The 26,025-nt window shown below is 38.7% G+C and overlaps 1 protein-coding gene across 18 annotated transcripts in view; it reads left to right on the top strand.

The window, feature by feature from the left end:
• The window catches only part of CACNA1C (calcium voltage-gated channel subunit alpha1 C), a 476,647-nt gene that overhangs the window by 309,276 nt on the left and 141,346 nt on the right, over positions 1-26,025 (top strand). For 10 of the 18 annotated variants that reach the window (XM_052667556.1, XM_052667545.1, XM_052667544.1 and 7 more), the window contains exons 8-9: positions 15,409-15,512; positions 22,369-22,541. In XM_052667556.1, coding sequence (XP_052523516.1) covers positions 15,409-15,512; positions 22,369-22,541 — 277 coding nt within the window. Of the gene's footprint in view, positions 1-15,408; positions 15,513-15,886; positions 15,991-22,368; positions 22,542-26,025 lie in introns of all 18 variants that reach the window. The other 8 variants (XM_052667558.1, XM_052667542.1, XM_052667550.1 and 5 more) reach the window with 1 other exon arrangement.

Below are 26,025 nucleotides of genomic sequence, written 5' to 3'. Positions count from 1 at the left end.
TCTTTCCTAACTGCTGATGTCTAATCACCACGGAGACTTTCCTTGTCTTTAATCTTTTATCCCAGAGCCATAAAATTAAGAGCTATGCTACTGGACACTTCTATGTAACCTAGAATTTTGAGTGCCTGTTTGTGGGTGCACTGCTTGGGCCCTACTACCAGTTTTTCAAGAACTGGTGATCAATGTCTGCTGAAAAAGTTGTCTTTAGAGATGTTAAGTTTGAACCTAGATCCATCAGGCAGATTCACAAATATTCACTCGTTTATTATTTTGTCCCCAGGAAAGAAAAAGATCGGAGAATATGTCCAAGGTCAGAACATAAGTGGCAGCTTGAAATCTGACTGTTTGTAATTCTTATGTGTGAGTTTGGTTTTGTTTCAGCATCTTGTCTTCAAGACATAAAACAACCAGTTCTTCCCAGTCTTACAGTGAATAATAAGATCCTTCTTGGCTATACAGAGAATTTGCCCACTAATATTTATTAGGGATAGTAGTAGTACTAATGGTTTAGTAGGAGCTATTGGGAATAGGTGAACGGTTGGACTGGATGATCTTTTAGGTCTTTTCCAACCTTGGTGATTCTATGATTCTATGATTCTATTGACTTTCTTCACTGATTTACATGGGATTTATGCCTGCACAGAACTTGCAGACCCTCATATGTGTGATCATGCTGTCATACCTGGTTTACCTGCTCTTGTGGCTTCCTCTAGAACTTTTGTCTTCTAACATAAAAAACTGCACTGAGACTGGAGGCCTAAAAATGTTTGGCAAATCTCCCTAAAGATGGAAAGTAACAAGAATTACAAAAGTAAAATCTGGGCGCTCAGCGGGCTCATCACTGCAGAACACCCCCACTTTTTAAAGCAACTCTAGGAGTCAGACCTGGACAGTGTGTTCATCTTATTCACATAGTATTTCTACTAAGACTCTCAAGAAAAAGAGAAGGAGTGGCCTTGTGTGCTTGCACACACAGCTGCGCCTCATTCAGGTTTCCCCATAGTAGTTTCTTCAGTGAACCTCAAATGAATGGGTAGCATGCTTATCAGATACTGTGAGGTCCAGATATGAAACATTTTGTTTGAGACTTTTGGGTGTGATTTCACAACCAGAAGCTGGATTCATCATCTAAAATACAGAATGAATTCCTAGGAATATCATAGATTGGGATACTGGCTACAAAATAAAGTAGGATACACCAAGTAGCAAAAAAACAAACAGACAAACAAACAAAAAAACAGTCAACAGTCCCACCTCCCTTTAGTAAAGAAGGTATGTTCAGCTCGCAATCCCATTTTGCATTACCTTTATTTTTAAGGACTTTATTGAAGGTGTAAATCAATGAACAATATGCACTTGTGTACTCTTGTGCATGCAGCAGTCGGTGCTCTTTGTGTATATTTGTTGTAGAGTTTGCTATCAGTATGCACTGAAATAAATAGAAACAGTTATAAAATTGCAATACAATAAAACAAGCAGAAAATTCTTTCTGGATAATCAACCATGCAAATGTAAGTACAAGATAAACAGAGAAAGGAAGGGAAAGCCTAGAATTCCAGGGTGAAATGAAACCTTTCGATTTGGAAACCCACCATCCCAGGGGATATTTCCAACCCTGAAATCAGCATTTTATTCTTTTGGAATGAATTTCCAAAGGCTTTAAAAGATGAAAAGGTTTTTAAATAGCTAAACAGCAGTAAGAGATGCAACTGCTGCAGTAGCTTTAATGAAAGAGCTGTGAGCCCAGTGGCTAAATAGCCTTTGGGCTTTTGGCTGACTTTTTCAAAGATCAACCTTTTCCTTTTAAAGGGGGAAAAAAAAAGAGAAAGAAAAAAAAGAAGCTGTACACATAGGAACAAGGCAACACACACAAAGCTCTGTGATTTTTGCCTCTGGAGGCCCAAATTCAAATCCTAATTAAGTCACACAAGTCAAAATAATTTTTGGAGGTCACTACATGCCATTTCTGCAAGTCACAAATTCACCCAACAAGCTAACTTGTATAATCAGCCACATGAGAGAATGGGAAGCTTTAATGGGTGATGGTCTCTGGTTAGAGATCTGACTTCAGCAGGACACTGCAGACAGTTCAGTGGCATAAGTCTTCTCAAAGTAGGTCTGCTGCTCAGGATCCTAAAAGAGTGGTGCAGTAAGGAAGCAAAGATAATGTCACTATTGATGTTAGCTGTTGCATAGGGATGAGACAGGGAAAATGGTCTGACAGGCACCTATATCAACAAGCAAAGTGGATCAAGAACAGAGTCATGGAGCACTAGAGTCTATTTGTGGTAAGCCTTGGTGACCTGCTCAGTCTGGGCCTTGCAACTTTAATAAGAGCTCTGCCTGGATCAGTGTACAGTCAGTTCTTTCCATGCTGGACTGGATGGCCCAGGCAGTCTCAGTGCAGACAGAGCATAAGGGTGACCTGAGCAACCCTTAAAAAACAAAACATTACCACACTTACGAGGGAATAATTTAGAGGGGATTATTCGCAACTTCGGAGACTAACATGCAATACAGTGTAGAATATGAGTTGCTTTATCACTTAACAGTAGATTAATAGCAATATTTCACTTTTGAGTTAAAATAGGCCAAAGAAAAATTTTAAACAAAAATGCATGTGTGCAAATATAAGCTGAGACATTCCTATATTGTGAGATTTTGATTTGTCATTAGTGTTCCACTTGTTCTGTTTCTGAAAGTTTGTAGAGAGGTTTTTGGAAGTTGGGTCCCAAAATGTTTCTAGGCTGGTGTCACTGCTAGAACAGTAACAAAAAAGGGGGCAAATACTCTGGAATACCCAGGTCTATTTGTTCAATCTCCTATTTTGTTTCAGAAACACTGAAATCAACCTATTGGCTGGCTGGACACATTTTAAGTGTGTTTCATGCCTCTCTGTTCATTGTTGCCTTCAAGGATGTCCATGTACTCTGTACACTGAAGGATGAGTTTTGATCTTCCACTAACATAGGTCCAATTCTCTGCCTTCAATGAAGTCTGTCTAAAACTAAAACTTTGTCAAAATGGGGTCTGAATTGCTCATACAAGTACAGAAACCCAGGACTTCAGTGACAGTTATTAAACATCTCCTGAATGGAATCATTGAATGGCTTGGGCTGGAACAAACCCCAAGGAACATCAGGTTCCAACCACCTTGCCACAGACAGAACCATCAATCTCCAGATCTGGTACTAGACCAGGTTGCCAAGAATGTCCTGAATCTGCCTGTATTTTCCATGCAGTGCTATAGGTTTTATGGAAAATGGTTTATGTAGTTGAAATGGAAGAATTGAGATAAATTGGCCTGGTCATGAATGTTGGCAGCCTATCTAGTTTGTTTGTTTTCATGGTTTCCTAATTTTGGTTTGGTTTGATTGTTGTTTTGTTTGCTTGTTTGTGTTTTGTTTCCTTTTCTTTTTTTTTTTTTTTTTTTTTTTGGATGTTTTGTTTTCTTCTCTCTTCCATATTAAACCCGGAGAAAAGAAAATGAGGTGATAGAGCAGGAAACTTGTTGGAGCTCAATATTTAGATGTAGAATTTTGATGTCAGACATTCTATCTGCATAACTAATATTTTCCGTAGGAGTGCGGTAGCCCTGTATTGCCAGACACTGTGCAGAGATACGTGATGTCCTCCAGCTTGTACAGAAAAATGAAAATGTTCCACAAAAAAAAAAAAAAAAAAAAACAGATGAAGATAGGAAGAGATGTAAATGGTAGCTTCCTGATTATTTCTGGTTTTCCTCCCTTATTATATTTGCCTACAAAAATTTCCCAGTTATACTTGTCTTAACAACACTTAATGTACTAGTGTTATATCAGCAAAATCTGCTTCTCAAGCAGTTGATTTGCTATGGTAATCCACATCTATTTGGAGCATTATTGGTGCTACTAAATCTTGCAAATCTGTGAAAACAAAACTAAGCAACAGTGTTGTTTACTTCAAATTGAGGGGGAGCTGATCTTCATTTATCTGTTTGGAAATGAAAAATGTGAAGTCAAATGCCAGCGACCTTCAGCACCAGTTGAAGTTGGACTGTAGACTTCTGTGAAGGCTGTTTAAAATTACAGATTTAAGACAGCAGTAAACACACTGAAGCCAATATTTCCTCTACCTCTTCTGCAAGCACAAAGTATTGTGCCATATAACTATGGGATCAGAGAGCATTTTGAGAAGAAATAGCTTGTGATGGAAAAAGTTCAGCTCAATCACTGTGTGCCACAGACATTTTGACCTGCTGGTATTTGAATGCAAATTTTAATTCTCTTCCTAGGCTCAGTCAGGGACCTCATCTTTCCCATAATAGCTCAGTCTGTTAAAGAGCAGCCAACTGCAAAAAAACAATGTACACCCAAACCATAAACAGAAGAAATATGAATATAGAAACGTACCAAAGAATGAAATAATACTGTGGAGTCCAGTAGCTAAGCGTTGGAGACTAAAAACATGGTGGAGGGACTCAGTATCAGCATACTATACTGGTAACATGGGGCTAGATGATTAAAAATTGTTTTATACATCTATGTCTCAGACTTTATACAGACTTTCCAGCTACAAAAGGGCATACATCTATGCAAAGGTGGGGCCAATATTTGATGGGTGATGAATATGTAGCTCTGTGAGGTTATAAAGAAATAAGCTTGGCAAATTCTGTCGGTAACAATACACTTCCTGCATATTGTATGGAACAAAAAGCAAAGGTTTCTTCATGTCTTTTGTGTTTTCTTCATTAATAGGAGTTCATATAACAACAAAATGCCATTCCACTGTGACTGTGTAATTCCAAACAATCTCAAATGTCCATTCTACATGTTTTCAGTTTATCTACCATCTAGCAGCTACAGTTATAAGGCAGTGTTTAAAGGTCTCCACTCTGGCCTCATTCTTGCACAAACTGCAGCAGCCTGGAAGGGCCATTCTGCAAAATTCCTGCTATTACAGTCTCACTACGAATTTCAAGCCAATCAGGTCATATTTTTTACAGGAGTGTGTGCTTTTGTGGCTTCGAGTTTCAGCCTGGCATTGCTTTCACTTCTTCATAGAGCTGTGTGGGAAGTTTGGTCAGTTCTGGATACTTCCACTTCTTATCAGGGAAATTAGGCAATAGAGCAATGAAAATAATAATGTTATCCAAAGTTTTTCTAAAATAAATGGGGAATTAATATTTTCATGAATCAGAGCAGACTCTGGATCAGATCTCCTGGATTAATGTTCTGGGGTGAGGACATATAAATCAGATTTGGCGTAACCTATGTTAACAGAGTTGAAGAGGGAACCTCTGCAGACTCTGTCTGCTTCCCTCTCCTTTCTTCTGGACTCATCTTCCATTGCTGCAGTTCCTTTGATTCTTTCTCACAAGTTCTCAATTGCAAGTCAATCACTTCCCTTGATGTTTCTATTCCATCTATTCCATCTGTCTCCATCAATGCAGTCCTCTCAGTAAATGCCTTTATTCAGCTCCAGCAGTGAATTCTAATCAAACTGCTGATATTTCTAGTTCAGAGTGGAATTTCAGTTTTCTCATTCCATCTCTACACAACATAAGGAACAACTGAGGTACCAAGGTGCACATGGGAATCTTGGACTATGTCTTATTCTTCCCACTGTCCAGGCATGATGACTCTTTCCTATTTCCTAATTTCCTAAACAGATTATTTTGTTTTCATCCTACAGAGACAATATATCAGAGTATCTTGGATAAAGCATTCTTTTCTCTGTTTTATGATCCCTGTGCAATTGCCTTCCCCCAGCTCTGTCTTGCCCTTGTCTTGAGGATACTGTGATAGAAAGTTCTAGCTGTCCATATGCACATACACAATTTCCAAAATTCTGTGATTGAGGTTAGGCAGTAAGTATGAAAAGCTTTAAAAACAAGTGCTTGGAGATTGCAACTGACCTTAAATTTTGCTTTTCCCAAAACTACTTAAAACAAACATAATAGTCAAAACAAATAATTTTTAACAGGAGCAAATGATCAAGTGCTTCTCCTTCCTTTGAGTGTCATCAGACTGAGGCTGGAGCAAACATGCCAGTCTCTCCTTTGCATCCATCGGACAGTGCCAGCAACAAAATATAGAACATTTCAGAACAGTTTTAAAGAGCAACTGTGGGTTAGAGTCCCTTTAAGACAACTAGGATGTCAGTTTTTAGAAAGAAATTCTATCCAGAATAGAAGCAAAAGCATCTGGAGTCCTTTGCTTGTATTTTTTAGAATAAATTTTATTATATTGTTCCCAAGTCCATAAAAGTAAGTCTAGTTGTTTTTTTGCTTGTTTGTTTGTTTTTTTGGTCTTTTTTTTTTTTTTTTTATTAGTATTCTTAGTGTGTTTTTGCTTATTTGAGAATTGGGGTTTTGTATTTTTCACCTCCCTTCTTGCTCCTTTTGCCTTGAGTCAGCTCTGAGACATTCAATTCCCAATTCTACTTGTCTTAAAGGCTCAGTAAGGCTGAAAGTATTTCAGGTTGTCAAGATAAATGATAATGCTTCTCATGATGCACTTGATTGTCTAGACTGAAATGCTTAAAACATTTTGTTTCAACCAATGATTTTGTCATGTCTTAGTCACTATGTACGCAAAACTTCTAATTTTACAGAGCTTTTTTCCAAGAGATTTCAGAAAATGTGGTCCTTATCATATATTTCTCCCAGTCCTGTACCCTATCCCATTCAAGCGGAGCACTTATGCATTTCAGTTTATTTTTACTGGTAACAATAGTATTGACTATTGGCTTTAATGGAATTACTCATATGCTTTAAAATATGCACCTACATGAGTACTAGATAAAATGCCAACAAAGTGAAGACAACTAATCACATTTCAAATACTGAAGGATCTGCAAGGTGGAATATTCATCCTTACGATAATAATGCAATAAATCTAGATCTGTCTTTAAAGACATGTGATGGTTAAATATGATCCTTTTGTTCCTTCTATGAATGGTAGAGTCAGATGGACATGCACTACGAATAGAATCAGTTGAGGTGTATGAAGAAGCCAGGCAGGGATTTCTCAAGCAAAAATGTGCTTTATTTACATTTTTACTGACAAGCTAGGCAGCAGCCTTACAACATTCAGGCTCCAAACACATCAGCAGACTCAGAATCTGAAACTTCAAAATGAAGGCTTCAAGCAGGAAGCTATTTTAGTAGACAGCAAAGTGTTGCCTGTGCCCCTTCTTATTTATGCTACCTCTTTCTCCACATATTCTCCAATTTTCTTTTCCTACATGGTTACAAGCAAGATTTGGTTTCAGATAGAGATCTTGCTATTGGCCATAACCATTACATTTGGCTAGATAATCTCCTGAGGCAGTGGATTGCACGAATTCATCATAGACTGCAAAGGAAAAAAAGATTTTAAAAAATGAAAAAACAAATAATTTTTACCCCAAAATTCCAAACTTGCTGTGCTTTAATTTTATCGAGTACTTTAATGTCACTCTGTAAAAGGTTATACACTTCATTATAGAATACTTGAATCATTTATATTTATAAAAGGCAATCATAAATTTCTATAGTCATTAAAAATCAATTAGCAATTTACTCAAGAAATAGAAAGCTAACCTTGGTACCCTAGCTAACGTGCTTTCTTTTAAGTTTCTGCTCTCCAGCATTGTGCACAGAACAAGACAAACTTCAGATTTTTCTTCAGTTGTCCATTCAGCATGTGTGGTTTGCTGCTTTCCAGTGACAACTGTCTTTCTGTGATGGATTAAACTTTTTCTGTAGCTTGAGTTTGTCAGTTGTTTTCAAAAGCATCTTGCACAAAATGTAGGGGTGTGGGTGTGTGAATTGCAAAGTCAGCAGAATTTAATGAATTGTGTCTTCCCCTCCCATTAACTGGATGAAAGATGTCCTGTATGTGCCTGCTGATGCTGAACTATTGTGTTAATAGATAATATACCTCTAACATTATCTTTGAACTATGATGCTGTTGTAATTAATGACATACTTGCAAAATGTGCATATTTTCCCTAAAAACAATATAACTCTAAACAACCAGAATATACATGTCTTCTGTGGCTCCAATAATAAGTCTTCACCTAGTTCTGAAGAACTGTGAGACATAAGCATTAAAGTGTATTTGTAAATAGACTTTCCATTCCTTGGCCTCTACCACAACTGTTGGTTGTAATTCTGATTATGAAACTACAAAATTAAAAATCCTGGTGTTACCAGTAGATTATCTGCCTTCAGTTAAAGGTTGCAGCTCTAAGGTCTTAGTAATTAAGGGTGCTTGGAAAGGAAGAGCATTTCCACAGTAAACAACGTCCACCAGACCTTCTCAAAATATGTTTAAATGCCCTCTTTTCATCCTGATGTAGAGCAGTTTCTTTGACTTCCAAGAGGAAAAAAAGTTTTGAGAAAAGTAATAGAATCTGATTCCCTTAGTCTGTGTGTAGTGAAGTTGTTCGTAGTGAAATTATTTGCTTTGTCCGGAGAGAAAGAACTGAGTCCAAGTACATTTGGAAACAAGAGATATGTGTTACAATTAGTGCACTGGGTGATTTCAGTCACAAAGATATCTGCTGGCAAGGCAACATGGTGGGCTGCAAGCAATCCAGGAGACTCCTGGAGTCTACTGAGGAGAACTTCCTCATCTGGATATTAAACAAACCAGCAGAGGTGAAGGGTTGCTGGACCTGGTGCTCACCAATGCAGAGGAGATGATTAAAGAGGTTAAGATGCTATCTTAACCTCTTTAATCAGCAGTCTGTGCTGTAGCAACTATGCTGTGGTTGAGTTTGTGATCTGAAGGAACATGGGCCTTGCAAAGAGCAGAGCCAGGACCCTGAACTTTAGGCACAAAGTTCCCTCTGTGTAAGGAATTATTGAATGGGATTCCCTGGGAAACTGTCCTTAAGGACACAGGAACTGAGGAGCTGGCAGCTCTTTAAGAACTCCTTTCTGTGGGCACAAGAGCTCTCCAACACCCAGCAGAAGAAATCAAGCAGTGATGGCAGAAAACTGGCATGCCTGAGAAAGGACATGCTGGTTAAACTGAGCAAATAAGAAGGAATTGTACAGATGGTCGAAGTAGGGATGTGTAGCCTGAGAAGAAACAGGAATGCTGTCTGAGCATGTGGAGATGGGATTAGGAAAGCCAAGGCACCAACGGAACTGAACTTGACAAGGAGTGAGAAAAACAACAAGATGCAGTAAGAAGTGGGTTCTACAGGTCCATTCATCAGAAGAGACAAAGAGTATGTACCCCCCTGATAAATGAGAAGAGAGAATTGATTTCAACAGATGCACAGGAGGCTAAGATACTCAGTAAGTTATTTGCCACAGTCTTCTCTGGCAGTCAGGTTTCCCATGTCTCTTGCATCCCTAAACCTCTATGCAGGGGTCAGGGGAGCAAAATCCCTTGTGATGTAAGCAAAGAGCAAGTTCAAGACTGCCTAATGAGACTGAATGCGTACAAGACTAAGGGGCCAATGAGATGCATCCCAGTCCCAAAAGAACTGGCTGATGTAATTACCAAGCCACTCTCCATCATATTTGAAAGGTCATGGAAGTTTGAGAGGTCGTTTGAAAGTTGGGTGAAGTCCCTGGTGACTGGAAAAAGAGAAACATCATTCCCATTTTTAAGAAAGGAAGAAAGACTCAGGGAACTACAGGCTAATGAGGTGAGCCTCAACTTTGTGCTCAGAAGATCATGGATCAGATCTTCAAAATTATGTTAAGGTATATGCAAGACAAGGAGGTGATCCAAGACAGCCAGCAGAGCTTAACTAAGGGCAGATCTTGCCTGACAAATCTGGTATCCTTCTATAATGGATGGACGGTTTCAGTAGACGAAGGAAGAGCGATTAATGTCATCTATCTGAATACATGCAAGACCTTTGATATAGTCCCACATCATGTTTTCATCTCTAAATTGGAAAGTTTTGAAGAGAAAACTAGCCAGTGGATAAGGAATTCGTTAGATGGTTACAGCCAGAGGGTGTAGTCACTGAGTCTACATCCAGGAGGAGGGTGATGATGAGTGGTGTCCCCCAAGAATCAGGCCTGGGGTCATTGCTCTTCAACATCTTTATCTATGATGTAGACAGTGGGATTGAGCATACGCTCAGCAAGTTGCTGATGACACCAAGCTGAGTGGTGCAGTTGACACAATAGAAGGAAGAGATGCGATCCAGAGAGACATAGACAAACTTGAAAAGTGGTTCTACAAGAACTTAATGAGATTCAAAAAAGTAAAGTGCAAGGTGTTGCACTTGGGTCACAGCAGTCTCAGAAATGTGTACAGACTGGGAGAACTCACTGAGAGCAGGCCTGCAGAGAAGTATTTGGGAGTTCTGGTGCAGAAGCTTGATGTGAGCCATATGGAAGGCCAACAGTATCTGAGAGTGCATCAAAAGAGGAGTGACCAGCAAGAAGAGGGGGGTAATTTTCTCCCTTTGCTTTGCCCTTGTGATGCTCCATCTGGAATTCTGTGTCCAGGTCTGGGGCTCTCAGCACGAGAAAGACATGGAGCTGTTGGAGTGGGTATAGAGGAGGGCAAAAAGGTTACCAGAGATCTGGACAACCTCCCCTGCAAAGACTGGTTGAGGAAGTTGAGCTTGTTTATCAAGGAGAAAAGAACGATCCAAGGAAACCTCATTGTGGACTTCCAGTACTGAAAAGAAGCTTATAAATAGAAGGGAGACTGACTTTTTACAAGGTCCGATAGTGGTAGGAGGAAAAGGAATGGGTTTTAAGCTAAAATTTAGAGATTCAGTTTAGATGTTAGGTGGAAATTCTTTACTCAGTGGGTGGTGAGGCCCTGGCACAGGCAGCCCTGTGGATTTGTGGATGCCCCATCCATGAAGGTTTTGAAGGCCAGCTTGGATGGGGCTTTGGACAGCCTGAGCTGATGGGTGGCAGCCTTGCCCATGGCAGGGGGTTGGAATTGGGATGATCTTTAAGGTCTCTTCCAATCCAAGCCATTCTATTATTCCGTGATTCCCCAGAAAGATATTTTAGCCTAATAGAGATCAAAGCCAAAATAGAGATCAATATAGAGATATCAATGGAGATCAAAATAGAGATCATATGGCAGGTAAAAATCTCCTTAATTCTGGTTCTTGTTTAGAAAATAGGACAAAATCTTGTCTCCAGGGACTGTAAATCTGTGTCCTCTTATTACAGGTGTCATGGATGACCAGACAGTTGCTCCATTTATTTATGCTGAGATCTGACACCTATTATTAATGACCATAATAGACCTTGCTGTCATTACAAAACAGAAAAACTAGCCAAAACAATGTTGATGTTAGAGGGAAGTCATAGCTGCCATTTAGAGAAAAAACACCTCCTGTTGCTTTCAGTTCCAGAAAGTAGGTATACTGCAGCAATCTGGTTCTCATCCCAATCCCATCAGTGTGAGATCAGAGCAAAGCTAAATAATTCTGGCCTGAGGGACTAAGCTGGGTTCTCCAGAGGCCATATGGTAAGTAAGGAGTCTCTATTGCAAACTTCTTCCTTGAGGGGACAGAGTTTCAGCCTAATTCAGCTTCTGTAACACCAAGGCCAGTCAACTTCTGCACCTAAATGCTGACATGAAGAAATTTTGTTGTACAGTACCCAGTGAGGCAAGGCAGTATCACACTTTGTAGAGTAGAAATCTGAAACATAGTAAGCCAAAATGATGTCCCCACAGTTCTAGAGGGGGCATGTAGTGAATCAAGAGAAGGAATCTGTGACCCTAATCTCTGAGGTGCCTCCGAGGGGTGACACATCAGCATTCAGAATTATATCAACTTTCTTACTGTTGACAGAAGTGAGATATAAAGATGGAGAAGTGAGCTGTAAAAGGTCAAACAGTTTAACTTATCAGACTTACTGCTATAAATGACCGTCTGTAGATTTACACCAATGCAGTGCTTCCAGCTAACTTAGGAATTGTCCCACACATACTGAAGTTCACACCAGATTGCAATTACCTTGAATACTGTAGCTGGAATATTGGCATTTAGACCTATATTGGCGGATAGCCTTTGTTCAGACCTGTCAATGTAGATGATCCATTTTTTCTCTTGTGATTCATATGGCTAATAGTAAACACCCCAGTGAGAAGAAAACAGAGAAAAAGAGCACTCAGTGACCAAAGAGCTAAGCTGTGTATCAATGCTTGTGCTGTCTGCCCTAGAGGTAACTCGTAAGAGATCCCTTTTCTGTTGATTGTAAACAAGAAAACTCAAAAAAATATTCTGCAAACCTGATCTTCTGCACTCATTAGTGTGTAAATGACAAATCTCCTTCTAATCTCAGCCTTACCTTGTGCAGTTTCTCCATTTCAGCAGCATAATTAGGAAAAATCAACTGTATCACCTATGTTATGTTTGCCATGAAAGCCTCCAGCTGCAGTCAAAAGGACACGTGTACACATACACATGTGATTAATAACTGTATTTACAGAATTATGATATGTCTCCAGAAAGCATTTTTTAATCAAACACAGATGCGAGGTTTTTAATGGTGACTGAATGGAAGCATTGTTTATTTGAGGGATGTCTATCATGGATTTCTAGGATGGTTCCACTTCAGAGGAAATATTTCCAGGTATCTGGAATGATACAATCTTAGCCAAGAATTTAATGTTTCTTAAATGTTGATATGTTACTATTTTCAGTAAGTGTGTTCCTTTTTCCCCCAGCTTCTTCCAAGCAGCTTACATCTCTTCATTTCTTTTGGAGAAGCTTTTCTAGAGGAAATAGTAAACTTACAGTGCATTGTCACAATGTCGAAGATTATTATTGACTTACCAAATACCTGATAACATATCAGTGTATCAATTCCTACCACCTGTGTCTCAGTCTCACATTATATGGAATGATCTCACCTTCTGCTGTAAAAAATAAGACGTGAGAGCATCCAACTTATGGAGTCCAGCAAGTAAGAGACAGTAAATACACAACAGTCTGCCAAATACTGGTGGTCTCTCTAAGATACCACTGTCTCTGCCTCTTAGCTTATCTATCATGGCTGGTCAGTAAAAAGGAGGTGAAAAACAGACTCTGTAAATGTTCCGTTTGAGAAGTCCAAAACGCTCTGCTATACTAGGACACAGATTTGCTTTTCAAGACTAATTTGTACCAATGCTAGCTGATATAAACATGCAGCTGTGCAGGCAGTGGCAATAGCCAGAGTACACTATACTGTAGCTATATACCTTATAGGTTACAAAGGAAGCTTCTTGCCAGCTGGAAATTTCTTCATGCTGGAGTAATACAAAGGGACAAGCCCTTCCATTCTGTACCAGAAATTCTGGTATTTGTTATTTAGGATTCAGTCAAATCACAGCTTTGAGAAGTTGTATTTTTCCAGCTGACTTTTCCAGCTGAAGGAAAATATGGACAAGAGATAAATGCCACATAGCTGAGTCTTTTTTATCGCCATCCATCATAATTAAAGAGTAGTCAAATCATCATTGTGACTGTATAAATTCTTATGGCAGCTTCTGAAAGTCATTCATAACTATTGTTTGTGTGGCATTCTTGGTAGAAGGAAGAGGATGTTAAGTCTCATTTCTTGACCTAAGTCCAGATTAGGTGCTTACATTTTGCCTATATGATTTCTCTGCTGTGATTTTGGATGAATGTTTGTACCATGGTGTTATGCTCTCTTAAGGCATTGCTGTGTTTCAATTTTGGGTGAATATTTGTTTCTAAGTTGTACCATGGTATTTTGTTCTTTTTGAGGCATTGCTGTGTGTCACGACAGAGGTGTCTACTTTTTGGTTGAGATGAAAAGTGACTTGCAAGCATAAGGAATAGTTAGTGATACTTCCAAACTAACTGAGCAATTGTACAAAAGTATTCAAAGGGAAACTGGGTAATATGCTTAGTGTTAGAAAGACACCTAGACTTCTGAAAGGAGGTGTTCTGACCACAAATCTATTAATCCTCTGAAGAAGGAGATGATGATCTCTTTCCACAGAGACAGATTTTGAGGCTATGTTTTAATGAGTTTCCTTCAGTTAAGTTGCAGCTGAGGGAGCCCTGAGACGGAGTTTAGATTGGCCCATTGACTGTGGACTGTTGCCAGACGAGGACTTTAGTGACTGTACTTTAAAAGGAAAATGAATGATGAACTTCCACCCACAAAGAACTGATTATATTAGTGTTACTCTCCTGCCTTGTCTTACTGAAGGTCTGAAATCCTTTTCCTGAATTGTTATGAATCTTGAGTCAGATTGCCTCCCTAATGTGTGTCTCAGTGCCCATGTATGGAAGAATATTTCTTCTGTGATCACAACAAATGCTTAGGTTGCAAAGGAGAGAGCATTTTCCTAGAAGGAGAGTACAAATCATGATAAAACTTTTAAACACATGAGAACAAAAGAACCTATATTTTTTTAAGCTGTTTAGGTACTTTAAAGTTTGCAATTTAAGTTCAGAAATCGTTTTAGTGGTACTAAATATGTTAAGTGCCATCTGTTTCTCTAATGATGCTATTTCTGACTGAGGAGATAAGCATTTATGAAAAGTAAAGAAGAAGGGGCTCTGTTATTTTGATACCATCATGAAAATGCAGTTCTGTGAAGGTATCTAGCAACTTTCCAAAATTTTGAACTTCAGAGGAGACTTCAAGATAAAATGATGTTTATACACTACATACTTTTAGCATAAGTATCTTACGTGCTAGAGTTGCTCTACACATAATACAGGCCCAAGTACTAAAATAACAGTCTTCCTGCTTCATTTGCAGATGCTTGTAGTAGTATTAAAACTATATTTATGTTCACACCATTTAATGTACAGTCTCAAATTTTTTGAGTACTCAGTTGTGTAGTAGTCAGATTTTGAAAGAGGTATTCATGAATCAAAGAAAGAAAGTTTGCAAGAAAACTTTAGAAAACATTTGACCATGTTAGAACACGTTGGGCCTTGGAAGGACTTTACTCAAAAGCATACAGCTACTACTCTCATTGTGGCAAACTGTAAAGATTACATAATTGTTGCCAGGGAAAGATCAATATTTATCCACAGTTACCATGTGCTTCTCTCTAAAGTGTGCATACCTGTGCTACAGATGGGAAAAAATGTGATCTGATAACACACTCACGCAATGCTTAGCAAAAATTAACAGTATTGTCATGGGCAGAAAACATATGCACAGAAGTTAGAAGCTCAGAGGTAGTCAGTTGGGCCTATGCGGTGCTCTGGGTAAATTCCAGAAAGTGATAGTCTACAACTTCAACATACTAGACATCAACCTATATTAATCATTGCCTGTAAGGAAACAGCCAGAAGAAAAAAGCAATCAAAGGAAAGGTTGCACCAGAAAGAACGTACAGAAACACTTGCTATGATCATGTGTAAATCAACCACAGGCTCTATTTACAAACCTTTCTATCTGTTCCTTTGCTTATTCATTTCTGCTTTCCCTCTCTGTCTTCTAACTTTCCTTCATCTTTCCAGATGCAGGACGCTATGGGCTATGAGTTACCATGGGTGTATTTTGTCAGTCTGGTCATCTTTGGATCCTTTTTCGTTCTAAATCTGGTACTTGGTGTGTTGAGCGGGTAAGCTGACAGTTTTGGTGTCCTTTTTCCAATGCTACAGGGCAAGACTCCATAAGAAGGGTTCTTCCCTGTCACCAGGATTCTTTTGGATGGATTAAAAATCTGAATCCAAGGAAGCTTTCACATCAGCCCTCAAAAATCTTGGCTAAATATTTAAACTTTGCAAATAACAGTACAGGTAACAAAAGAGGTGTGTTTCTCTGACAGAAATTCAATATCGGGACTTCCAAAATCACTACTACTGCCCTTCCATAAATTTCCAGAAAATCGATTATTGAAAATCTTACTGCTGGTGACTTGGGATCTCTTTGGCTGGAGCCTTGCAGTGCTCAGACACTGAGCTTGTCTCACTAATTATCATTCCACTCTTCCAGGTCAATGATGCCATAGGAAGGGACTGGCCCTGGATCTATTTTGTTACACTAATCATCATAGGGTCATTTTTTGTACTTAACTTGGTTCTCGGTGTACTTAGCGGGTAAGCAGTACCAGGAAAATGTTTTATTACTGTTTATTTTTAAAAAGTTGTATTTTTATTCTTGCTCTGTTGTTATCAAAACAACAGACCATGGCAGGTTGATCTCTGGAATTTTAGTAGAAGACCTGGGCTATTGCTGTGCAAATGGCAAAACATGGCCTTCCTAATCTGGAATAATTTTAAAATAAACTATTAAAAAAAAAATACAAGACAACTCTGTCTGTAACATATTCCTCTACCTGAAACCTCTACCTATACTCTTTGGGAAGAGGACAACACTATGTTCCCCTGTTAAACACGTAACATGTCGTTCACCACGGACTAAGGGGACTATAGTAAAATCTTTGGAAGAGTCACTGGGACTGAAGGAGGAATGAGAGTATGAAACAAATCCCTTCACAGTTGTGGGATGAGATTCCTGCCAAATTACATCTTCTCACATGAGAAGTTTTCACATTGCTTAATATCTCTACAGCACAGCCTAATGGGAGACTTTTCCCTGGAGTGTGCCTTGCATGCGTTTCTTCTTTAATAAGCACATCCTCTCTGTTGTGTGGATTACAAGCCCAGCATTATTCAGGGAGAAAAGATAATTTCCCTCTGACCTTTTCTAAGACGGAGCAGAGAAACAGGAGAATTTTTTCTGGTGTTTAAACATCCCTAAAACATCTAGCCGTATCTCGTTCTGCAGTATAACCCTCACTGCAAAGCATTATTTTGGTAGATTTGATTAAAAACAATTGATATTGCTCCCAGTAGTTAAAAACTTTATTGCCCCTGGGGAGCTAGTTAATTAGAGGATTGAAGCCAGTGAGCATTCCTCTCTAGATTTTTTTTAAGATCTCCCAGATTTAGGCATCAAATTCCATATTTGGGAAAGACTGGATGCCTACAGCCATTCCATGCAAATAGATAATTATGACATGAGGACTTTTATGCATCCTCTTCTTCATTGTTTCTAGCATTGTGCCTCGCTGCCTTCAGTGAGCTCTAAGCGAATTTGGTCAGAGCCAGTACTTGTCTGAGCAGGCAGCCCTTAAATCTCCTGTCCTTTGATCATAAAGAGGGGCAAAATCTTCTCTGAACAGGAGAGAGGTCTTGATGCTTCATGTGTGTTACATTCTCAGTGTGACAGAAGCATAGGAAGAGTGGTAGTAGGACTAGAGAAGAAGATTCTCCTTTGATCATTCTGGGAAGAGACAGGTAATAGCAGATCTACTTGAGGGGTTATTATTGTCTTCATTACTCCATTGAAGGTTACATGCAGCTAAGACAGCTGCTACAAACTGAAGAGTTTTCAAGTAGTGAATGGAGGAGAAAATCCCCAGTAATAAAGTGTCAGGCAGTAGTCTGCATTTGAATTTCTGGAGAATAATATTCCAGGTACAATTTTAAAACATAAGCTCCTTGTCTCTCCACGTGGATACTTTGTTCAGCAGGTAAGGATCAGCAGTAAAGGAGGATGACGACCTGACAGTGGGTAAGCGGTCTATAATATCAGAGATGCACTCAAGGACCATGTAAGATGGTGGTTAAAGATTATATAGTATCTGATTGGATAAACAGTGCCTGTGAGCCCAGCCTGAGGACTGCATATTGTTGAAGCAGTGCTGATTCAATTTACCAACACTTGGATTTGTGTACATAGTGGAAAATTACATTTCCTCTCTCTTTCATTTTTCAACCAAAGAAAGTGTTTTGGGACCTGGATGCCCCATCTCCTGAGATACTGCAGCTAGACCACCACAGCTAGTGGTGAGAGATGAAAACAGTCTGCAGGGAGAACTGAAATTAAAGATGAAGTTCACCTTGTTTATGCTGTGAGTCACTCTTCATGGCTGTGTTCACAGTATTATGACAGCTGCACTGTTTCTGCAATTTTTTTTTTTTCCCAACTGGAGAAAAGTAAAAAGAAACTTCAGTATTTGCATCTATGAAGAAAAAAAGAAAAAGAAGAAGAAAAAAATGATGGCAGAAATGTTTTAAATTTTCTTTGGGCTAAATAAGCAATTCTTAAACAATTAACTTCCTAATGCAGTTCTAAATTCTGCTGAGTTGCAAAGTGTCTTCACTTTGCAGCTTCAGCTTTTTTTAATAAACTTGCTATTAGTCTGTTCTCTGTAGATGATCACCTGTCTGTTCTGCGTAGGTACAAAGCAATATTCCTGGGCATCTTTGTAGATCCATTCTGAGCATCTCTGATTTATCCCCATTTATCTGTATCAGGAATGTTAACAAGCACGTTGTGTAGGTAGACTTCATCAGTGACAGATTGGCTTGGTTTATTTAATCACTTCTGAATACGTAAGTGTAATTAATTGTACTCACAAAGACACTTTGATTGCACCTGCAAAATCAAATGCTGAGTTCTGTTCTGCCTGCAGATCTCATTTGTAATTTATTTTTCCTCAGTGTTTCACCCATTCATGATTCTTCTGGTGAATTTACTAATCACATGTTAAGCTACATAGTATGACAGAGTATTTATGTACAGAGCTATCGTCCTCTTCCTGTCTTGACTGAGCATACATTAAAACTCTTGTATTCCAAAGGAAATATCTAGCCAACAGGTCATGCAGTTGACCTTCTCAAGCCAAAAAAAAAGGTGTCCACAGCACTGCTGAGAGTGGGGAAACTACTGCTAGAGGTCTTCTGAGAGCAGAGATATTTGCTTCTGTGTTACTTGTTTCAGTTGATTAGTGATGGAAAAAATGACAGTGCGGGCTCAACTTTCATACTTTCATGCGGAAGCATACAAATTCACATTTATTTCATAGTTTGCTTATCACTGATCCAAATCCCAGGACATAGTTCAAACAATAAGTTTCCTAAAGCAAACTAAAGGCCAGAGAACAGCCATTTCTTCTGCTTTGAGAAGATCCTGGAAGCCCGGCTGACTGTTTCTGATTATCTTCCTGCTGAAGAAATGACTAGAGTGGATAGGAGGCTGTCTATGCTTGCAGCTCCTCCTTAGAGCAGCAGGAACAATATTCTTGACCTTTCAGGACTCTTCCTAGTCTAACCCCTCTTCCAACCCTTTCTAATCATAGAATCATAGAATGGGTTGGGTTGGAAGGGGTCTCAAGGACCACCAACATCCATATCTAATTCTAGAACAGGTTAGATCCACATTGTACCTGTCAGCATGGGCCATGAATGATTGAAGCCTTATTCTGCACTAAGCAAGAGGTTTGAAGTCCTAGAATTCAGCTGTTCCACAACACCTTTTAATGTGAGAATTCATGCTGAGATCAGACATAGACATAAAATACATCTTTTTCCTCATCAGGATAGACAAAAGAAATTTTCTTCTGCACCTATACAGCCTGCAGAGCTGGGTATTTATATTTATGACCTTTACCCACTCTAACCTCAGACTGAATATCTCTCCAGAATGCTCTGCTTTTTGATTTTTCCTTTGACCGAGGTGTCTTATAGTTTTCTAAGAAAAGCAAAGGAAAGTGAAGCAAACCAAATACTCGTAAAACCAATATTCACGAACTCCTGAACAGAAGTTGTCTCATTCAGTGAAGAGAGACAGATTATTTGGTGGTTCTGCTAACCTCTGCTGACCTTATTCTGACATGATATTGTATTATTTTTTTTTGAGAAGGCCACCTCCAGTCTCAAGACAGCACCTCTATCAGAAAGCTTATTGGCTTTTTGGAAGCTTGGCTTCCCTGCTGAAACTGCAAACAATGAACATTTATTGCCAACTGTGATGGTGGCAGAGGTACTGTGCACACCTGCCTGCAATAGGAACTGGACTGAGGTCACCAACTCATTTCAGATAGAATAGTAAATGACCATGGGTAGTAATTCTTCATTGTAAACTACATTTGCCCAAGTACAGGCTGGCATTCCACACGGGAAGTGGTTGGAATTGCATTAGCAATTTCCAGAGCCACCTGTTCTCAATAGTCTAGTGCTTGCAGAGCATAGAAATTGAGATAATTTAAATAAGTTGTCTTCTTTGGAGAATCATATGAAAATTGGAATACTATACGTTGTACAAAGGAAAGAGACAAATGAACTCTTAGAGTAAGGCATCACAATATTTTCAGTTGTGCCATTAAAAAGCTAGTAACAAATTAATTTGTATGCAGGTATTGAGCATACTACCGTGCTGCTAAAATCTCACTTCAGTTTAGTCATCTCTTCTGCCAGCCCAAGTCCTGCTTGAGAGAGACAGTGCATGGGGCTGGCAAGTTCCAAGCAGGCACTCAACTGAGATGTATCGAATATGTGACCCAGTTCAGTGCACATAAGAATAACTTTCTGCAAACTGTGTCATTTCATGATATTTTCCACACAATGGGTTTTATTTAAACTGCCTCTTGCAAGTTGTATCCATGTAAACATAAGCACTTCTCAGTTGGAGTTGAGAATCCAATCCCTTTCGAAAGTGCTCCTATTTGTTAAAATTCCAAAATACAAGTTTATGACCCAACTATTGCAATACTGGAATTTGAGTTTTCAAACTGACTTAATAATGCATAGATCATTCACTGGTTTTTTGTTGTTGTTGTTCTTGTTGTTTGTTTGTTTTGTTTTGAAGAGTTAATTCCTTAATTTGTATTATTTACAGTGTGAGACTCAGAAGAAACATATTATTGAAGCAGCAAAAAAATAATTGGTATTGATTAGATTTTTAAAAAATATTTTCTAGAGTTATTGTTGTTGGGGTCATTCTTGCCACGCTTGGCAGTAGGCTTTTTTGCCTGATAGCTGTTTGGTCGCAGGGTTGGCTATGATCTACCTTTGGGCCTAAGAAGCCACTGATTCTCTTCCTCATTTCCACCTTCTTTATCACTGTCGCAAGAGACATGTGGCAAGCAGTGTGACAGGAGCGAGGATCACACAGGCTTCTTTTGTCACATACTTTGCCTTTAAATGAAGACATCTTCTTACTCTCATTCTGATGCAGTGCTGGTGTCCTGAACAGCTCATAACATGAAAAAAGCCTGATCCAAAGACAATGAAGTGAATGGAAATATTTCAAAGGGTTTTGACCAAACAAGAGAGAGGTACTATAGCATCATTACTGGAAACTTAGGATAATTCATGGGGCACTCATTAATTTTTGGGTGGGATTTCATAAACCTAATATTACCTCACTAAAGTTAGTGATAAGTTTTCTATTTTGTGGGGAAATCAGCCTAAAGACAAGCATCAGGCTTTTCTTTTTTTTTTTTTTTTTTCTCTAATTCTGCTTATCTCTAGCAATCAACAGAGAGGCTAATGGGAAATCCATTTGAAAGAATGACTTTTTCTCTCATTTCTAGACATAGTGGGCCGTATTATCTGCTGTATATGCCTTGTGTAGTGATCTGCTTGAGCAGATATAAGGCTTACTGTTTAAGTACTTTCAGTCTAGCACTTTTTACAATTATTAAGCTTCCTTTTTAAAATACAGGTATTAAAACCTGGCTTGAAGCCACAGGAGAGTCTTTAAATAGAGATAGATTGGCATTTCTAGAAAAAAAGTAAGAGTATAGATGTATCTGAAAGACAGAAAGAAAATGCAGAGCAATGTAAAGAATGCAAAGCAAACATCATGGATCATAGCTAAGCAACATTAAATTCTTGTTGCTCTGCCCTCTCTTTTAAGTCCATATTCCCAATAGTGGTCTTCCATCAAGCAATCAGATGCCTACTCTGTTTCACGTTCTGGCAGAATCCATTACTGCTTATGTTTGTCTACCCAACTCGAGATTTGACAAATAAGTTTCATTTCAAATAATAGTCCTGAATATCAGATGCTATGAAACACTGAAATCTAAATTTTCAAATAGAGTGTCCACTCCCATGGGTGAAATTGCTCGTAATTAACTGTGTATAGAATTGTGAGTATCATTACTTACACTTACAATTAGTGTCATTTAGTTGTGATTATACCTATAATCTTATGGACAGATTGAGACCTGGCTGAAAATTAGAGCCATTGTCTCACTCTCCAGATGTCAGATTATTGTCAAACAGTTCATCCTTGTATTGAGTTGACTGCTATTCACGTAGATATTTATGGATAAGTGTTAGAGAATATCAAGTGTTAAAGAATGTTAGAAGGTATATGATGTTGTACATAAGCACCACGTGTGAGTTTTATTTCAATTATCAAACAAATGTTGAGAACGAAAGGATTAAAAAAGGTAATTATGTTCTCCTAAGCATTAGTAGAAATGTGGTCACTCCAACTGTATTACAAATGTATGTAGCAAGGATACTCCTTTCACATGTCTGTTCTGAAAGAGTAGGGAAGGCTGAGTGTACTACATAGGATATGGATACTTTCTAATGGAAATCAATCTAACTCACTGTTTTTCAATCTTTTCCTCTCCCTCCACCCACATCCTGTTCCTTCCTCCCTCTTGCTAGGGAATTTTCCAAGGAAAGAGAGAAGGCTAAGGCTCGGGGAGATTTCCAAAAGTTACGGGAAAAGCAACAGCTAGAAGAGGATTTGAAGGGCTATTTAGACTGGATAACTCAAGCAGAAGATATTGACCCAGAAAATGAAGATGAAGGCATGGATGAGGAGAAGCCTCGAAACAGTAAGCAATTTTCTTCTGTCTGTCTTTCTCTGCTTTTAGCAAGGGAACCTGTGCCCACCTGCTCCAGTGCTGAGATTGCCTATAGGGCAGAGCAAGTTCTTCCTGAAGCTCTCACTATGCTTGTATGTGATCCAAGTGAAATTCATGTTGGAATACGTGGGAGGGAGAAATACGTGTAAAATAATTGATTTTGTTCTGCAGATCCTCAGATTCTTGTCTGTAGTACTGACATTAGAACCTAGTATTAAACAGAAAAAAGATCAATACTTGCTGTTATAAGTTTGCTACTGGGATAAGGTTTAAAATATACATGTCTCCTATTCATTTACTTAATTGCAGTTCAGTGTTGCAGGCTGTTGACACATGGTTAATTACTTTGAAAGCAAAGGTTTCTAGGCAAAGCAATGCTACAGTATGGGAGAAGGGCCAGATCAACCCTGCTGTACATTAAGTTGGCCATCTGTGGCTCCATTGAAATCAGTGGAATTGCATTTGCTTTTGCCAGGCTGGAATTAAGCTTTCTGACATTTCTTGCAAGGGAATTACCTCTTTTTCTTCTGTTTTGGAGCTGAGAATATGTTTGTACAAAATGAGAATTCATCAATTCTCTCTTCTTATTAGAATTATGAGTTTGAAGAAAGCAAAGATTTCTTACATTTAACTACCTTCACTCTGTCTTTTAATTCCACCTTGTCTTTTACCAGTATTTGAATCACTTCAGAAACATCTAGCAGTTGTCATCATAGGTCACATGCTTTGGAAATGTCAGTCTGAACCTATAGGCAGTTACACAGCTAATGGAGACAGGCGCTGCATTTAGCTTTCCTTATTTAAATCTGCATTATCCCAGCTTGAGTTTGGAAGACGTGAAGCCTTTCCCTATAGCTCTCTTACTACCAAATAAGCAAAATCCATGGCATGATCAGATCAAAGCCATATGTGTCCAGGAAGATTGGACACCGGAAAGTTAAACCTACACAAAAAAAAGAAAGAGTTGTATCAGATTCTTATGATTTTTGAGGAGACCGAGCACTACTCCCTATAGTTGTCACAACATTTTCAGAAAAAGAAAAAAAAAAAAGGAGAAAAAAAAAACCCAAAACTTATAGGGGTCATTAATATCAAGTCATACCCTTCATAGCTCAGTGTCTGGATTTGAGGGAGTCTCTGGGGACACCTGCTCAGACTTTCCCAGGATAGGTTACTTTTATGTTGGTGCCTTCATAGGAATTACATCATCATTACTTACTTTCATCATTTAACCTGAGTAATCAGTGATTATGTTACTACTCATGGCCAAAATTTGCTCTTCTGTGGAATATAATGTAGGGAAGATCATATCTGTGATCCCATTTCATTTCCTTGTAGACAGAGTTCAATATTAAGAAAATAACACCACTGTAATGGATAGTGCTTGATATGCTCAATATGGCATTGGAGTGGGGAAGTTGGTTGTCACAAGGTGGGTCAGTGAAGTCACCAGGAGGTTTTCCCTTTACTTCAATGGGAAATTCCTCCTACAAGTATGCCTGGTAAAGAAAACTGTAGCTAGAGTGGTAGGTATTGTGATATGAACCTGCCAGGGCTACTTTCTGATTTGAACTTTTTTCTTTTTAATGAACATAAAAATAATTATGCTTTGGTAAAAGTTTTTTGGGATAGGACAGATGTGGATTCATTGCATTCATTGCAAAGTGGTGAGGTCAGTCCAAATTTGAGCTAACAAACTCCTTTTCTGTGTAGTGATATTAAGAACAGGAAGATTACGTATCTCCAGCTTGCTTTCAGTTCTCGTTCAGATTAATAAAGTGAGTTTTGTAAAAAAAGGGCTTAAAAAAATTGGTGATATTGTATCTGACAGTTTCTCAAGAGCTTCTCACAGTTGGCTGTTAATGATAGAATTACGCACTATTAGCAAACTAACTTGTTATTCATTTCTTTTCCAAACTTTTTATGCATTATCTTCAGTGCCACTGGTTCTAAATATCAAGTGTAAGGACAGCAGTGTTAACCAATCTCTACTACACAGTATATCTTTCTCTTTGCCTTAATCAGCTTTTACTACATGACAGACTAGACTTGGAAACAGGTATCAGCAGTGTCTAGTGGTACATGGTAATATTACACCTTTGTTGATAGGAATTGCTTAGAATGTGAAGGAAAGCTCTGGAATGATCTTGGCCATGTATGAGGGAAAAGTCATGCTAAGAAGTTTCTGAACAAGATAATAGCAGAAGCTATTCTAATGCTCAGTCTGAGCATTAAGAAACGTTGTTTTTCTATGAGGATGGTCAGATGCTGAAATAGGCTTCCTTGAAAGGTGATTGATACCTCATGTCTTTTATGTTCAAGTGCCATTTGGATAATGCCCTCAATAACATGCCTTAAGTTTTGGTTGGCCTTGAAGTAGTCAGGTAGTTGGACTCAATCATCTTTGAAGTCCCTTTCCAACTTTGATAGTCTATACTATTCTATACTGTTCAGTGCTGTACCTTGGTCTCCTTCCTGACAAGGGCTTTTTTAACTTTGGAAGTAATGGGTCTTTATGTTGCCGTCCTCTGATATAGAAGCCAGTAGCCACTGAATATGGAAGTTAAAGAGCAACTTTGGGTTTCCCATCTTCAGCCCCAGCCCTCAAGCCAATAAAGATACCTTGGTGCTTACTCCCACCTTAAAGAGTTGAGGTTGTGTTTTGGTCATTCGTACTTCATAAATCACATTCCTTTTTCTTTTCCAGTAGGCTGCTGTATATACTTTTGTACGATTACAGGTATCACATTGTTTAAGCTCTATTGTATTTCCTGATACTTCTGAATTTCAATCTTTATTCATGTGACAAGTGCTACTCCATTTTCAAAGCCAAATAGATTACAGACATTCTCTCCTAAGGTGCCATATTCACTTCATTTGTTTACATGCTTGACTGTCATGCCTCATCCACCAGACAGGAGGAAGAAACTCCAGGTGTACATACTGTACCTACCTATGTGGCCCCATTCAATGTGGCCTCAAACACCTCCAGGGATGGGGCACCCACAGCTTTTCTGGGCAGCTGTGCCAGGGCCTCAGTGCTGTCTGAGTAAAGAATAGCCACCTAATATCTAACCTAAATTTCCCCTCCTTTAGTTTAAAACCCACTCCCCCTTCTCTTATCACCAGCTTGAAATTTTTTTTGTAACCCTCCATTAAATAGTGGAAGACCACAATGAGTTATCCCAAAAATCTTCTTTCTCCAAGCTGAACAACCCTTCACTTTAATTGCCTTTGCTTTGGTTATATTAGGCTGATGCTTAGGAGATTTAGATTCCAGATAATGACTCACACTATTATTTTAAAGAAGTCATGCTAGTTTTTACTTCTTCAATTTCCCCATGGAAGTTGTATGCAGTTTTGGAGTAGTGTTGTGGTTTTTTTTTTTAGTAAAAATATTAAAGTAGAATCTCAGCTAATGTAAAGCTGCAACTCTGAGATTCAGCGGTTTCCA

The sequence above is a fragment of the Tympanuchus pallidicinctus genome, unplaced genomic scaffold (genome assembly GCF_026119805.1).
Source record: "Tympanuchus pallidicinctus isolate F22 unplaced genomic scaffold, pur_lepc_1.0 scaffold8, whole genome shotgun sequence".
Taxonomy (NCBI): domain Eukaryota; kingdom Metazoa; phylum Chordata; class Aves; order Galliformes; family Phasianidae; genus Tympanuchus; species Tympanuchus pallidicinctus.
Note: the sequence above shows the minus strand (reverse complement) of the source record. Positions and strands in the feature narration are given on the sequence as shown.